Here is a 13,033-nt window from a genome sequence, read left to right on the forward strand (position 1 = left end):
AAAAAAAAAAAAAAAAATAGAAGAGCCAACAAAAATTTGACTTTCATGTGATGATGGAAGTTCCAAATGTGGAAGGGAAGCACCAGGGGGAGGAAAGCTCTCTTGTAGAAAATATATGTAATAGATATAAAATTAACATCAGGTCTCCTTTTTGTAAACATTAAAGTTTGCTTGCTTCAGAAAACATTATCTTTCTCACACTATGGGATTTTCCCCTCAAAACAAATCTGGGGAAAAAAACATGACTTGGTACTACCTCAGCTTCATGCACATAAGTCTGTTCACCCACTTAAGACACAAGCCTTACCTTCTTTACTCAGTCTAATCCCACACAGGCAGTCTCACCCCAGGGTAAAGCTACTCCTTCTCATCTGTTACCTGAGTGTTGATTCACTTCTTTGCATTTACACCAAGTAGCACATGTCAATGTTAAGCCTTTGCCTTTAGCCTGCCACGTGCAGAAGAATTTACTTGGATGTAAACTATGAATTCCATTGGTTCGTTTGCTCATTTACTTTTCACATCGCTGCAAACCATGAAGTATGTAACCCAATATACACTGAATTCCATGTGGATTTGGTATTATTTCTGGCTTTGACTGTTGATCTATACATGGGCCACTACCATACTTTTAAGATTTGAAGATTACATTGTACCTTTCTTACATTTCCTGCTACTTTCCTCTTTCAAATGTTCTGGAAGAGAGTGAGCCTCAGAATAGTGGCTCTAGCTGTCCCTCTAAAATAATGAAAATGTGCAAAACAACTAAAATGAACACTCTGGTGAGTAAGCAAAGCCACAGGGCGCACTGAGAAACCAACAGAAACCACTGAACCTCAGTAAAGAGTGGGGTCTGTGATGTTTCAAATTAAGGTTATTTTGACCTCCTTTCCCCCAGCCCCCACCCTGCTCAGCAGCATGGTATCCATGTCACAACACTGCAGACAACAAACAACCTCGTATCTTCGAAGGTTATTAAAAGTATTATCACCAGGGGTCACCAAAATGTTCACCACACATGGCAGAGTAAGGAGCTCCAAGACTATTTCTTCCCCAAAGCAAGTAATGAACTAGCAAGCTCTTTCAGAATCAACTCCGAAGAACTCTGGAATGCTTCACTTGGTGAAGAAAGCTTCTGCTGCTTCATGTTTAAGGAGACACATGGCATTCTGAACAACAGCCCCACCCCCCTCTTCTCCCACACCTCAAATAGGCAGCAGCTGTGGAGACAGCAGCCCTTACTCCCCTGCAAAGTACTAGGAAGCAATACAGACATTCTTCTCAAAGGAATGTGGCTTTGAGTCTCAATTTGTCTGGCAGCTTCTATCCATGACTGGTGCAGAGGTTTCCTTTCATTTTGCCCATCTCTTAGCATTTCTAGAACGGAAAAAAAAATGCCCCCCAAAATCTGAAAACACATGATTAGCCACAACAACTGGGGCAATGAACAACACTTGACACAAGCCACTTTACAAAAATCAACAGAGTTCTTACTTCAACCTAGGCAGTGGGAAAAAGAACCTAAGTTCTAAGCCACTGAGCTTGTGTGTATGTAAGCCAGTACAACCTTTCACTTAACCAGCTATGCTCAGGCTAGGTAAGAAGGAAACCAAGGCTGATGAATTTCAAAAATAGAAGGTGTTCTAAGAGTAAGGGTCAAGATACTTATCCAGAGCAAATTTTTAAAGCTTGCTGTCCAAAATTCAGAGTTTAAGTCCAAAAAGTGAACAAAAGGAATGCTTTTAATTGGCATCATTACAGTATTTGCTTAAAGAAGCGGTACCAGTCATTAGATATAAACTTTCCCAACGGCAGCTTTTTTACATTAGTATTCCTAGTAGCTAGCATGATGCCTGACAACCCTTCACACTCAATATTTAGCAATTTGACCAAGTCTCTTTGACCGTCCTCTCTCCAATTCAAAGAATAAGTTAGGGTTTTTTTTTTTTTTTTTAAAGATTTATTTATTTGTGCATACAGAACTGAGGTAAAGGCCAGAGGTGCAGGGGCGGTGAGAGGATTCACCAGAGACAGAGTGGGGAGCAGAGCAGGCCGACTGATGAAGTGCACTGCTGAGGGAAGCAGCGGGCGGGTCAGGAGAGGTCTGCCACGCCATGTGGGTGACCTCCGGGGTGAGAATCGAACTCATGCTGAAGTGGCTTTAGCTTCTTAGTGATGTACTTTAACCTGCTGCGTCACCAGGGAGGGCCCTAAGATAGGTTTTTAATGAAGAGTAAGAATGCCCTGAAAAGCTAACATTACATATCTCTTTAAATATTTAATATTTTACTAGTGGTGTGAATCCCCACAGCTATATAAGTAAAATAATTAACATTAGATCTGCAATTCATACACTATGACTTTTTATAAAGCAATAAATTTTGGCTTTTAAAAAAGAAAATGTTTTGATGAAAAATACTGAACAACGCCAACCAGAGCAGGAAACACAATTCACCCCAAATCAACTCCTGTATATTTGAGCATTTCAGAATAAAGGAAACCAAAAACAAAGTCCTAAAAAGTCCATGAATAAAAGTATTTGTTTTTAGAGATAGTGCAATGAATTATTGAATTTGCTTTTAGTACTTCAAAGACTTATTAAGCTTTATTTTTAAAGAGAACTCAGATATTCAGACTATCACTGATAGCTGAATAGTTCATTTTGAAAAACTGTACAATAACTACAGGTTAATGTGAAATAAAATTAAATACTATAAATGCAAATATAGATGTTAATTTTACTGACCTTAAGTTCAGTATAGCTAGAGAGAACTACTGACAAAACTTGCTATCTGTGTCTTCCATGTGTTTTCCCAGTATGTATGTATATGTAAGTGGCATATATGTTCATATAAAGATATGTTTCTGAATATGTAAAAATATTATACAAATGTTTTTGTAAGCTTTTTTTTTCACTTACCACCTATATGGGTTGAATTGTGTCACCAAGAAAGGTCGTGACGTCCTAAATGACAGTACCTATGAATGTGACCTTAGTAAGATACAGGGGGTTTGCAAATGATCAAGTTAAAATGAGAACATTAGGGGCCTTAAGCCAATATCACAATGTCTTGATAAGAAGGGGAAATTTGGATCTAGAAATAGACATACATATAGGCAGACATTGTGATAAATCAACAAGTCAAGGAACACCAGAGATTGTCAGCAAACCTCAAAAAGCAGGAAAGAGTCATGGAGAGCTTCTCCTTCACAGCTGTCAGATGGAACCGACCCTGCAGACTCCCTGATCCTGGAATTCTACTTCCAGAACCATGAGACAGTACATTTCTGTTGTTTAAATCATTAAGTTTGTGGTACATTGGTATTAGTAAACAAATACACCATCTTAAATCACCTCCCAGTGTTAATAAACATCTTTTCCAACTTTCTTAATGTTTTCATCTAACCCACTATATGAATTTGCTATCATTTTAACTAATCCTCTTTTACACATTTAAGCATTTTCTAATTCTTAATAAGCATGCAATATAACTTAAAGACTTTTCAGAACATTCACATTAAAATACTGTACTAATTTCAACTAACATTAAATTATAGGAAATAAGGCTTGAGATATAATTAGATGTAAGCTAGGGCAGACTTATAATTCAAAGGTTAAATTCTGGAGTACTTATCAGTTGTTCAGAAAGAACACAAACTTTCTTTTTGGAAATTTTGAGGTTATATTCACAAGTTACTGTGTATTTATTTGAATTTCAAAGAGGCATATAATTTCTCAGTCCAACTTGCATTAAGATATCATTTTTTTTAGACAGGGAAGTAGACCCAAGTTACAGACACATGTGCTAGAGTGACTGGGAAAAAATCTTAATCTTACAACTTACTAGCTACATGGCCTTGAACAAGTTATTTAACTACTCTCAGCTTCAGTTTTTTTCATCTGTAAATGGGGGGAATTAACAATACTCACCTATAAAGTTCTAATAAGGAGTAAATAAATGAACAATTAGGGCTGCCAATTAAAAGGATTCTGGACAACAGACATAAATAATTAAAATAATTAAATAGTTGCTAAATCAGAATGAGCCCCAAAGTCACAGAAAAATAAAAGGTTGAAGGACATTAAGAGGGAGCAGTTACACTCACTCACAAAGTTCAAGTGGAGGTTTACACCCAGCCTCGACGAGATCAGAGCAGGAAGGAGCCAGAACTCATAGGAAGAGGCTGAAAGTATTACAGAAGAGTAAATTGCAATATGCAGGCAGACACTTTTAGGAGGTAGGAAGACACAGAAAACAATAAGAAAAGAATATGAAACTGTCCAAACATCTATTACATGCAAAATACATAACCTTTATTAAAAATGTTCTCATTAGAATGATGGCTGGGATTTGCTTTATAAATAATCCAGAGGCCCTCCCTGGTGGTGCAGCAGGTTAAAGTACTACACTGAGAAGCTAAAGCCACTTCCGCATGAGTTCGATTCCCGCCTGCCCTGGAGGTGACCACATGGTGTGGCAGACCTCTCCTGACCCGCCCGCTGCTCCCCTCAGCAGTGTACTTCGTAGATCTGCCTGTTCTGCTCCCCACTTTGTCTCTGGTGAAGCCTCTCACCGCCCCTGAGCCTCTGGCCTGTACCCCAATTCTGTATGTACAAATAAATAAATCTTAAAAAAGAAATTAAAGAATCCAGAGAAAGAACAGGGAAGTAGAAGTAGGGTTAAAATAAAACTGAGTCTACTTAAATGGCCATTAAAGTTTGGTGATGAGGACATGATGATCATTGTATTATTCTATTTTGCTTCTTTAAATCTTTCCATGGTTTTTAGAATTATTTAATTATATAATGCAAGGATAAGAGGTGTGTGGTTTGCATTTGTGAGAGTGAATGTGAGGTTAAGCTCTATAAAATTAAACCTTCTAAGTATATGTAATCCATCAAACAGACAGAAAGAGGTTCATCAACTGTATAAACTACATGGCAGAGGAATGTATTAGCCAGGTTGGAAACACTAGTAGAAGGTACAGTCAGAGGAACAGGAAAAACATAAGCAAGGAAAATATTCACAGAGAATGGAGGATGACAGGAGAAGCAGCAAATAACTAGCAGGGGAAACTATTTTTTAAGCAAAGGTTATATATTTCTTGAGTGATTACTGTGTCCTAAGAGGAGTTTAGCTTTTTTTTTTGCATTTTTTTTTAATGTTAGCATCGTTACATTTTTTTTAAAGATTTATTTATTTATGCATACAGAACTGGGGTACAGGCTAGAGGTGCAAGGGTGGTGAAAAGATTCACCAGAAACAGAGTGGGGAGTAGAACAGGTAGATCGATGAAGTATACTTCTGAGGGGAGCAGAGGGCGAGGCGAGACAGGAGAGGTCTGCTGAGCCTGAAGTCATATCCGGGGCCAGGGATCGAACTCACAATGAAGCGGCTGTGGCTCTCTTGCAGTGTGGTGCTTTAACCAGCTTTAACAAGGTAGGGCCCTTGTTTAGGTATTTTTACAACATTTTCTCATATAATCCTTATCACAGCAAATTAATAATGTGGATACTGTTATCCTCAATTTAAAATAAAACAAACCTCACAAAACCAAGTAAATCAACCACATGGATACTAAATGTCAGAAGCAAGATATATAAGCTCTTGTTAATGCTGAAAGTCTTTGTATACACAGTGATTCAGGTCATATAAGCAGCCCAGTTATCTGAATTTAGTGTTGCACATGAAGCTGAGACTATGTTTTGGGAAATACTAGTTTAAAGCCTGGCTTAAAAACGCTGGGCAGATCTACAGATAAAGAAAGTTTCTTCTGGTTCTCTCCACTCCCATTATTTCAACTTATATTAGGAGCACAGGTGCTAAGATTTTTGGTTTTGTTTTAGAATTCCAGGTGGGTAAAATTCAGCTTGAGGCCCTCCCTGGTGGCGCAGCGGGTTGAAGCAAAGCACTGAGAGGCTAAAGCCACTTCTGCATGAGTTCGATCCCCGCCTGCCCTGAGGAGAGGAGGAGACCAAATGGCATGGCAGACCTCTCCTGGCCCGCCCGCTGCTCCCCTCAGCAGTGTACTTCGTCGATCTGCCTGTTCTGCTCCCCACTCTGTCTCTGGTGAAGCCTCTCGCCACCCCTTCACCTCTGGCCTGTACCCCAGTTCTGTATGCATAAATAAATAAAATCTTTGAAAAAACAATTCAGCTTCAAGGATAGGTCAGAAGAGAGTAGCAAAAACAAGCTATACCAACAGTAAAACAATGTGCTATTATCTATTTGACAGACCCCAAGGCCAAATCACAAATAATCTTACCTTCAGCAGTTGAGAGAAATTACTTTGCAGAGAATTAGTTATACCATTTTCACACAATTTTTTCCTCATGTGGTTTTCACTCATATTTCCACCATCTGAATGATACCTTAATAATGACTTCAGCATGGTTTCAAAAGGATCCACTGAAACAGATAAATTGTACATTTTAAATGAAAATAATCACTAGAATACATCAGTGAAAGAGCAAAAAGACTAGGGAGGTAAAACCTTTTAGCTGACTTTTATTCATAATTCCCCATCTTTCCTAAATATATGAACTGTTAATAAAAATTGGCAAGAACAATATATTCAAGATCTTTCAGTAAATCCCACGGTTGCAATAGCACAAAATTTCATACTGTGTTTTGAACCACCATTTTCCCGTAGTGCTCCAGCTAACGGTTCCCAAATTTCCTTTGTGGTCAGTTTTGAAAAATCTTTCCAGAAGCCCTTGCATTCATTCAGTTGCCAAATAATGTACTTCTACATTTGCATTGTCGTTTCCACTTACCTACTCCTTTCCAATTATATAGCTAATTCATGTTGCTTGATGATCTACTCAGCAAGCAGTACTGAGTGTTTCTTACTAGGCATGCACGTGAAATGATGGGAGTGGAGCGGACCAGAAGAAACTTTCTTGGTAGATGCGCTCTGTGTTTTTAAGTCAAGCTTTAAACTTGCATTTCTCAAATAGAAACAGACACTATTTTCTTTTAAGATTTATTTATTTATGCACACAAGAGCTGAAGTATAGGTCAGAGACAGAAAAACCTGTCACATTTTACAAAGAACTATGTTCCCTTTTTGAGAGAACTCTCTGTGGGATCATTTGGACACTGTCTGCATTCACAACCCCCAACATTCAAGTATGAGCTCTGTAGAAACAGAGGCCCTGGTTCTGAAGGTTTTCCTCATCAGTTTATTCTTGAGAACAAAATCAGGTCATAAGCCTGGTTTCAAGCTTCAGCTCCGTCACTAATTAGTTGTATAACCAGGGGAAAGTGACTTAACATCCCTGTATCTCAATTTTTCTTCTGTACAATGAGGATAACCATAATATCTACTTCAACAGGTTGTTCGAAGAATTAAATGAGTTAGTATATGTAAAGGGCTTTGAATGGTTCTGACATGTAGTAACTGCTACAAAACTATTCAGTAAACAAAAATAAGCAAATATATTTCATCATCTTAAGACCTGAAAGTATTCTTTCATTTAGCCATTGGGAATTACTGCAATTTATATCAAATTGTTATGAGTTATCCTAATTACTTACTACTATTCTTATTCTATAGATTGTTTACTATTATTTATTTACAAATGCATAATTATAGAATTTTCTCATGTATGTGATTATCAACTAAAGAGAAATTCCTTAACATGGCAGTTATAAGTCAAAGATCATAGTCAATCTTCTCTCCAGAAAGTCTGTTCAATATTTACACTTTCTTTTTCTCTATTCCCTCATCAGCAAAGTGTTTTGTCTGTGTTTTTCATCTCTCCACTCATTAGATAGCACGATCACTTTTATTAGCAGCCTACTAATAATTAATGAGGTAGAAATCTTTTCATTTGCTTACTGGTCATTTATATTTATTTTCTTAACAATATCCATTTTCTACAATTGCATTTTATTTTTGTTTTCTTATTAACTTATATATGTAGTAAATAGTTGTCCCATTTTTCTTTCTGCTAAACTTTTTCATGGCTCCTTTTGATTCTAGCTATCTAATAATCAGTTACTATTTAGTAATGTGAAGCCAACATTTTCCCACCTCTCTTTCATCCTTTTTAAGGCCCTTTCATTATACTGAGATATTTCATTATCATGTAGTCAGAACTACCCAACTTGTACTTGATGGTTTATCTCATGTAATGATAAGAAAGGGTTTATCAACATTCCTTCACAGGATTTAATTTTTAAATATTTTCTTCTACACTTTTATGATTCCATGTCTTAATCATTTTGAATTTATTTTGGCATAAAGAGTGTGGCAAGGATTAAGATGTATTTTTTTTTAAGTAATCATTTTTTAAAAAGATTTATTTATTTATACATACAGAACTGGGGTACAGGCCAGAGGTGCGGGGGTGGTGAGAGGCTTCAACCACAAAAGACAGAGTAGGGAGCAGAACAGGCCCACTGAGGAAGTACATTACTGAGGGGAGCAGTGGGCGGGTCAGGAGAGGTCTGCTGTGCCATGTGGGTCACCTCCAGGGGTGGGGATTGACTCATACTGAATTGGCTTTAGCTTCCTAGTGCTGCGTTTTAACCCGCTGCACTACCAGGGAGGGCCTGTAATTAATCATATTCTCCAAAATCATTTATCACCTTTCCCTTTTATCATAGATACTTAGTTTATAGATGTGATAGGCTACATATACTATTCTAGCAATCTGTATACTCATTACAGTACAAAAATTTATTTTTAAAAAGATTTATTATTTACATAATGCATAGAAGAACTGGGGTTCAGGCCAGAGGTATAGTGGGTAAAAGAATCACCACAGAGTGGAGAGCAGAACAGGTGGATCTACTGAAATATATTGCGGAGGGAAGCAGTGAGGAAGACAGGAGAGGTCTGCTACACTGTATGTGGCTTAGCTCCCCGGCCAGGAAAGAACTCAGGCCATATGGGGATAGCTCTGATATTGAACCCCTAGGCCTTTATAATACACTGTTCTGCTCGTACAAACTATTCTCATTAATTTTATTTCTAACTGTTTCTGGGCAGTTCATGTAACTTATCTTCTCAGGGTACCCTGGAAATATTTTTCCAAATTCACCCCCACCAAAAAAAAAACCTCTGGGAATTTAGCTTGGGGTCTTATTGCATGTACTTCTAAACTGTAGGAATAATCATTTTACAACACTGTGGTCTTAAATGAGGCAATAAAAATAGACTTCAGCATAATGCCAGGCACATATTAAAAAGCATTCAATAAATGTTAGCTATTTCTATCTGTGAATAATACATAATTCTTCCTTTATAGACATTCATCCCTAAAAGAATAGGATCTCTAATTAGAAAGAAAATTAAACTCACATGTCTTATTGGGGTTGATATGCTGCTTCAGGACATGAACAGTGCCCAAACTAACCACAAGGCGCCTTCCAAACCAGAAAGAGACCACAGGCCCATATCTCTCATGCAAATTAACCAGGAACTCATGCAAACTTCCACTGTTGACAATATCTGGAAGATTGCCATCTCTGAGAAGAGAATCACATTTGACAAAATAATCAGTGTGACTTGAAATAATCAGAAATACAACAGTTGATTCTGAATTGTGTCAACAGATGAAAACAAAGGTACTTGAAATTCAAATTATTGCAAAAGACAATTATACTGGACTTCTTGCTTAGTTATATTTAGATATAGATTTGCCTGATATTTTAAAAATTAAAAAAGCTTCAAGCCAAGTGAGGAAGCTACACAAGGACTTAAGTCACTGGAAAATATTCCAATTTTTGCAGTACCTCATTTTGAAATAGCAGTGAACATCATCACATCAGCCATGAACAAGTTTTTTCTTCATTCCATCTATCTTTATCCTTTCTGTTTTTAACTGTCTCTGGCTAAGGAAAGTGAAAGCAGCTGAAGATTTGATTTACACAGCCTGCTTTTTTGTTAACAAGGTTTTGATTGTATGTCCACAATTAGCTTTAGAGTCAACAAAGAAATTAAGTAAGCTGATTAATCTAAACATATGGTACAGTATTGATTAAAAAAGATTACTTTTCTTCTGTTGGAGTAATCCCTGGAATTCCTGCAGCCCGTCTGGAAGCCTTAAGGAAAAATTTAAAAATAATTTAGTATAATGAATTATCACATATATCTGATGTATCTTCTAAGACATCTCCAAAAAGTGTAAGTGATATCTTTCCAATTTGGTGGAATCTCAGAAATTATTTCGATATTAAGATGCAAAAACTGAGTCCTTTGTAGAGGTAAGTATCTTCTTAGTATACTTTCTCTGTGTCAACTAAACAAAAGTATTTTGAAGAATTTAACATCCACTCTATATCTCCTAATACATAATCAAGTACAGTTTTCTTTGTTCTGAGTCTTGGCTTTAAAAAAAAAAAAAAGCCAGATGGCTTGGCTTTAAAAAAAAAAAAAAAAGCATCAGTGCCATGCTTATAATAGTTTTGTTCCTGAAATAGTTCTGCTCTTTCTAGTCAAAGATTTTACTGAACTACTATAAAAATTTTATTTTTTTAGCTGTAAGTCATTATTATGCAGCAAATAAAGGATGAACTAAGAGAGTTCTTTGGCATCCAGGAAATAGGGTATGCAACACAGGTGAAGGGAATATCCCCAATCATAGGAGGACAAGATCTACGCAGCTGAATGAGATAGATGGTAACCAGCACCACCTGGGTAGGGATAGAGAGCCCCAGAAGAGATATCTTCATGGGGCAACACATGAAAACTTGCCATTGTAACAACATGGATGTAACCAGCCGTAACCAGCCGGGATTATGTGAACCAAAATACGTCAGGAGGAGAAAAATTCCAGATGATTTCATTCATTTGTGCACTATAAAGAAATAAAACAAAGCTTGATATCTGTAGAATTAGGCTACTAGAGGGGGCTGATGGGGACTGGGTGTAAAGTTAGGAGTGGGGACAGATTTGGCGGGGCAGATATGGTAGAGATTTATTAATGCTTTGGTGGTAGCCTAGTGTGAGCCTATGCCTCTGGTGACATACAGTCCTGTAAACCAACATTACCTCATGAAAAAAATAAGAATATACAACTGATGTCTTTGAATATGTGGACAATTTCAATGAGCAGTATTATGGAAAAAATACTGAAATTTGTGGGGAAAAAAACTGATAGGAGTGAACAAGCTCTCATAGTATGTAAAAACTAGGAACAAGGAACAACCCCTCCTAACCACCCCAATGCTGGCTTCCACAGCTCCATCAGCAGGCAGGAAGAGGAAGGTGTTCTCTGGGTGATTCCTGTGCCAACCTCCACACTTCATTAGCAGACAGGAAGCGCGACCAGGTAAAACGCTCTGTCCTTTACTATATCCGTATTTTCCAAATATCTAAAATGATGAACTCTTTCCAAAATGTACCTGGGAAAACCCTGTGCAAATCTCTTGAGTATCCAGAGCCTCCCCACTTCCATACGCTTTGATAAGGTCCAGAATAATATTCTTAAGACCTTTTTCCTTACTTACATCAGACACCACATGAAGTCCAGGACTACCATTTCTAGGTTTTCCCCCATACCCTTAGATTTCCACTCCTAAATTGCACCCTGCTTCCTGACCCACTTCTTCCCCACTAAAACCTCCATCACACCTCAGCCCCGACTCCAAAGCTCACATACTACAGATCTAGACATTTCCAATAAACCAACACCTCCAGATGTTACCATCAGCTGTCCAAACCTCCCCGTACTTATCTTCCCTCCTTGCGATTTTGGCTACCTTGACTCCAAAAATAGTTGTTCCCCCAACAGGTGCTCATTTCCATTCCAGTACATTTGCTAGCACTGAAACGAACATTAAGAAAGTATTTTGCCATGATCAGGGATCTTCTTGGACTTGTTCGGCTACTTTTCAACTTTTACTATAAAACCACCACCTTGCTTCGTGGGTGACTGTATTTAATAATTCCTCAACCGTTAGTTCCTTTGTGGACAAAGACATTCTCTAGAGAAAGGGTGGGCGCTTCAGAGAATCAAGCCGGGCAGACCAGGCAAGTTCTCACCGCGTTGCTCCAGCTCTGACCCACTTGCCTCTGAGAGGCTGCGAGGACTCAGACCCGACAGTCCGACAGGACTTTGGGTGTCTAATAATAAGCACAGATCGAGAGACTGTTGTTGGAGAAACCACCGAAAATTGCAGGTAGGAAGCTGGGCACAAAAGAAAGCAGTGTGCACCCTCAAGTTTCCTTCCAGACACACGAGAACATGGGTTCGGCAGGGTTATCGCCGAAGCGACCCGAGACTTTCACACCTGCCGGATAATGCTGGCCGAACCCGGCGCGGGGTGCACAGACCCAAAGACGCGGCCCTCTCCCCTCTCCCCGCTCCCGCGCTCGCGTTCCCCCAACCCCTCCCCCCCCACCCGCCCAGCGCGCGCCACGCTCTGCGCCTGCGCCTCCCTCCTCCCGGCCGGACTGGACCGCGCCCCGCGAGGCGCCACGTGACCCGCGAGCCAGCCGCGCTGGGCGGGGCCACCCCCTCTTCCCTCCCCCGCGGCCCGCGGCGAGCTGACTACGTGGACGCGCGTAAAGCAGAGCCCCGGCGGCGGCCAGAGCCCTTGCGGGCGCAGGTGGCGGTTACCGGGTAGAGGTAGAGCACCGCGCCCACCAACGCCAGCAAGAAGGTGACGGCGAAGATCGCGAAGTCCAGCATGGTTCTCCGCCGGGAGCCACGTCTCGGATCCGCAGCGGCGCCTCTGCCTGGAGAGACCCGTGGAATGAGGGCGTGGGCGGAGGTGCCCGCGGGAGCCGGGAGCGAATGGGCCGCGGGATTGGGGGCGGGGCCAAGGGTGGCCCCGGGCTGGTGGGGGAAGCGTTGGGGCGTCGGGTAGCCGGCAGGAAGCGCGAGCCCTCTCCCGGGGCGCTGATTAGGGAGACGCGTTGGAAGTTGCAGGGGAAAGCAGAGCCCAGACTGTGCAAAACGTTAGACCTTGTGGGTCTGCGCCATCCCGTCGCTGTAGCGTTATTTTCAGGTTTAAGAGTCAAGACCTCTAACGCAGTGGTTTCCCAAATGCTGGTCCCAGCACCAGCAGCATCACAA

At 40.0% G+C, this 13,033-nt stretch overlaps 1 protein-coding gene across 1 annotated transcript in view; it reads right to left on the reverse strand.

The window, feature by feature from the left end:
* LOC101623994 (cytochrome P450 20A1) overlaps positions 1 to 12,706 on the reverse strand; it is a 32,546-nt gene extending 19,840 nt beyond the window's left edge. Inside the window, exons 1-4 of the mRNA XM_004674373.2 lie at positions 12,575 to 12,706; positions 10,006 to 10,055; positions 9,313 to 9,479; positions 6,268 to 6,410 (exon numbers count right to left, since the gene is read on the reverse strand). Of these exons, the coding sequence (XP_004674430.1) occupies positions 6,268 to 6,410; positions 9,313 to 9,479; positions 10,006 to 10,055; positions 12,575 to 12,646 (432 nt within the window). The 5' untranslated portion in view covers positions 12,647 to 12,706. The remainder of the gene's footprint in view (positions 1 to 6,267; positions 6,411 to 9,312; positions 9,480 to 10,005; positions 10,056 to 12,574) is intronic.
* Positions 12,707 to 13,033: the final 327 nt, after the last annotated feature.

The sequence above is a fragment of the Condylura cristata genome, unplaced genomic scaffold (assembly GCF_000260355.1).
Source record: "Condylura cristata isolate star-nosed mole 26May11 unplaced genomic scaffold, ConCri1.0 scaffold00002, whole genome shotgun sequence".
Classification (NCBI taxonomy): Eukaryota; Metazoa; Chordata; class Mammalia; order Eulipotyphla; family Talpidae; genus Condylura; species Condylura cristata.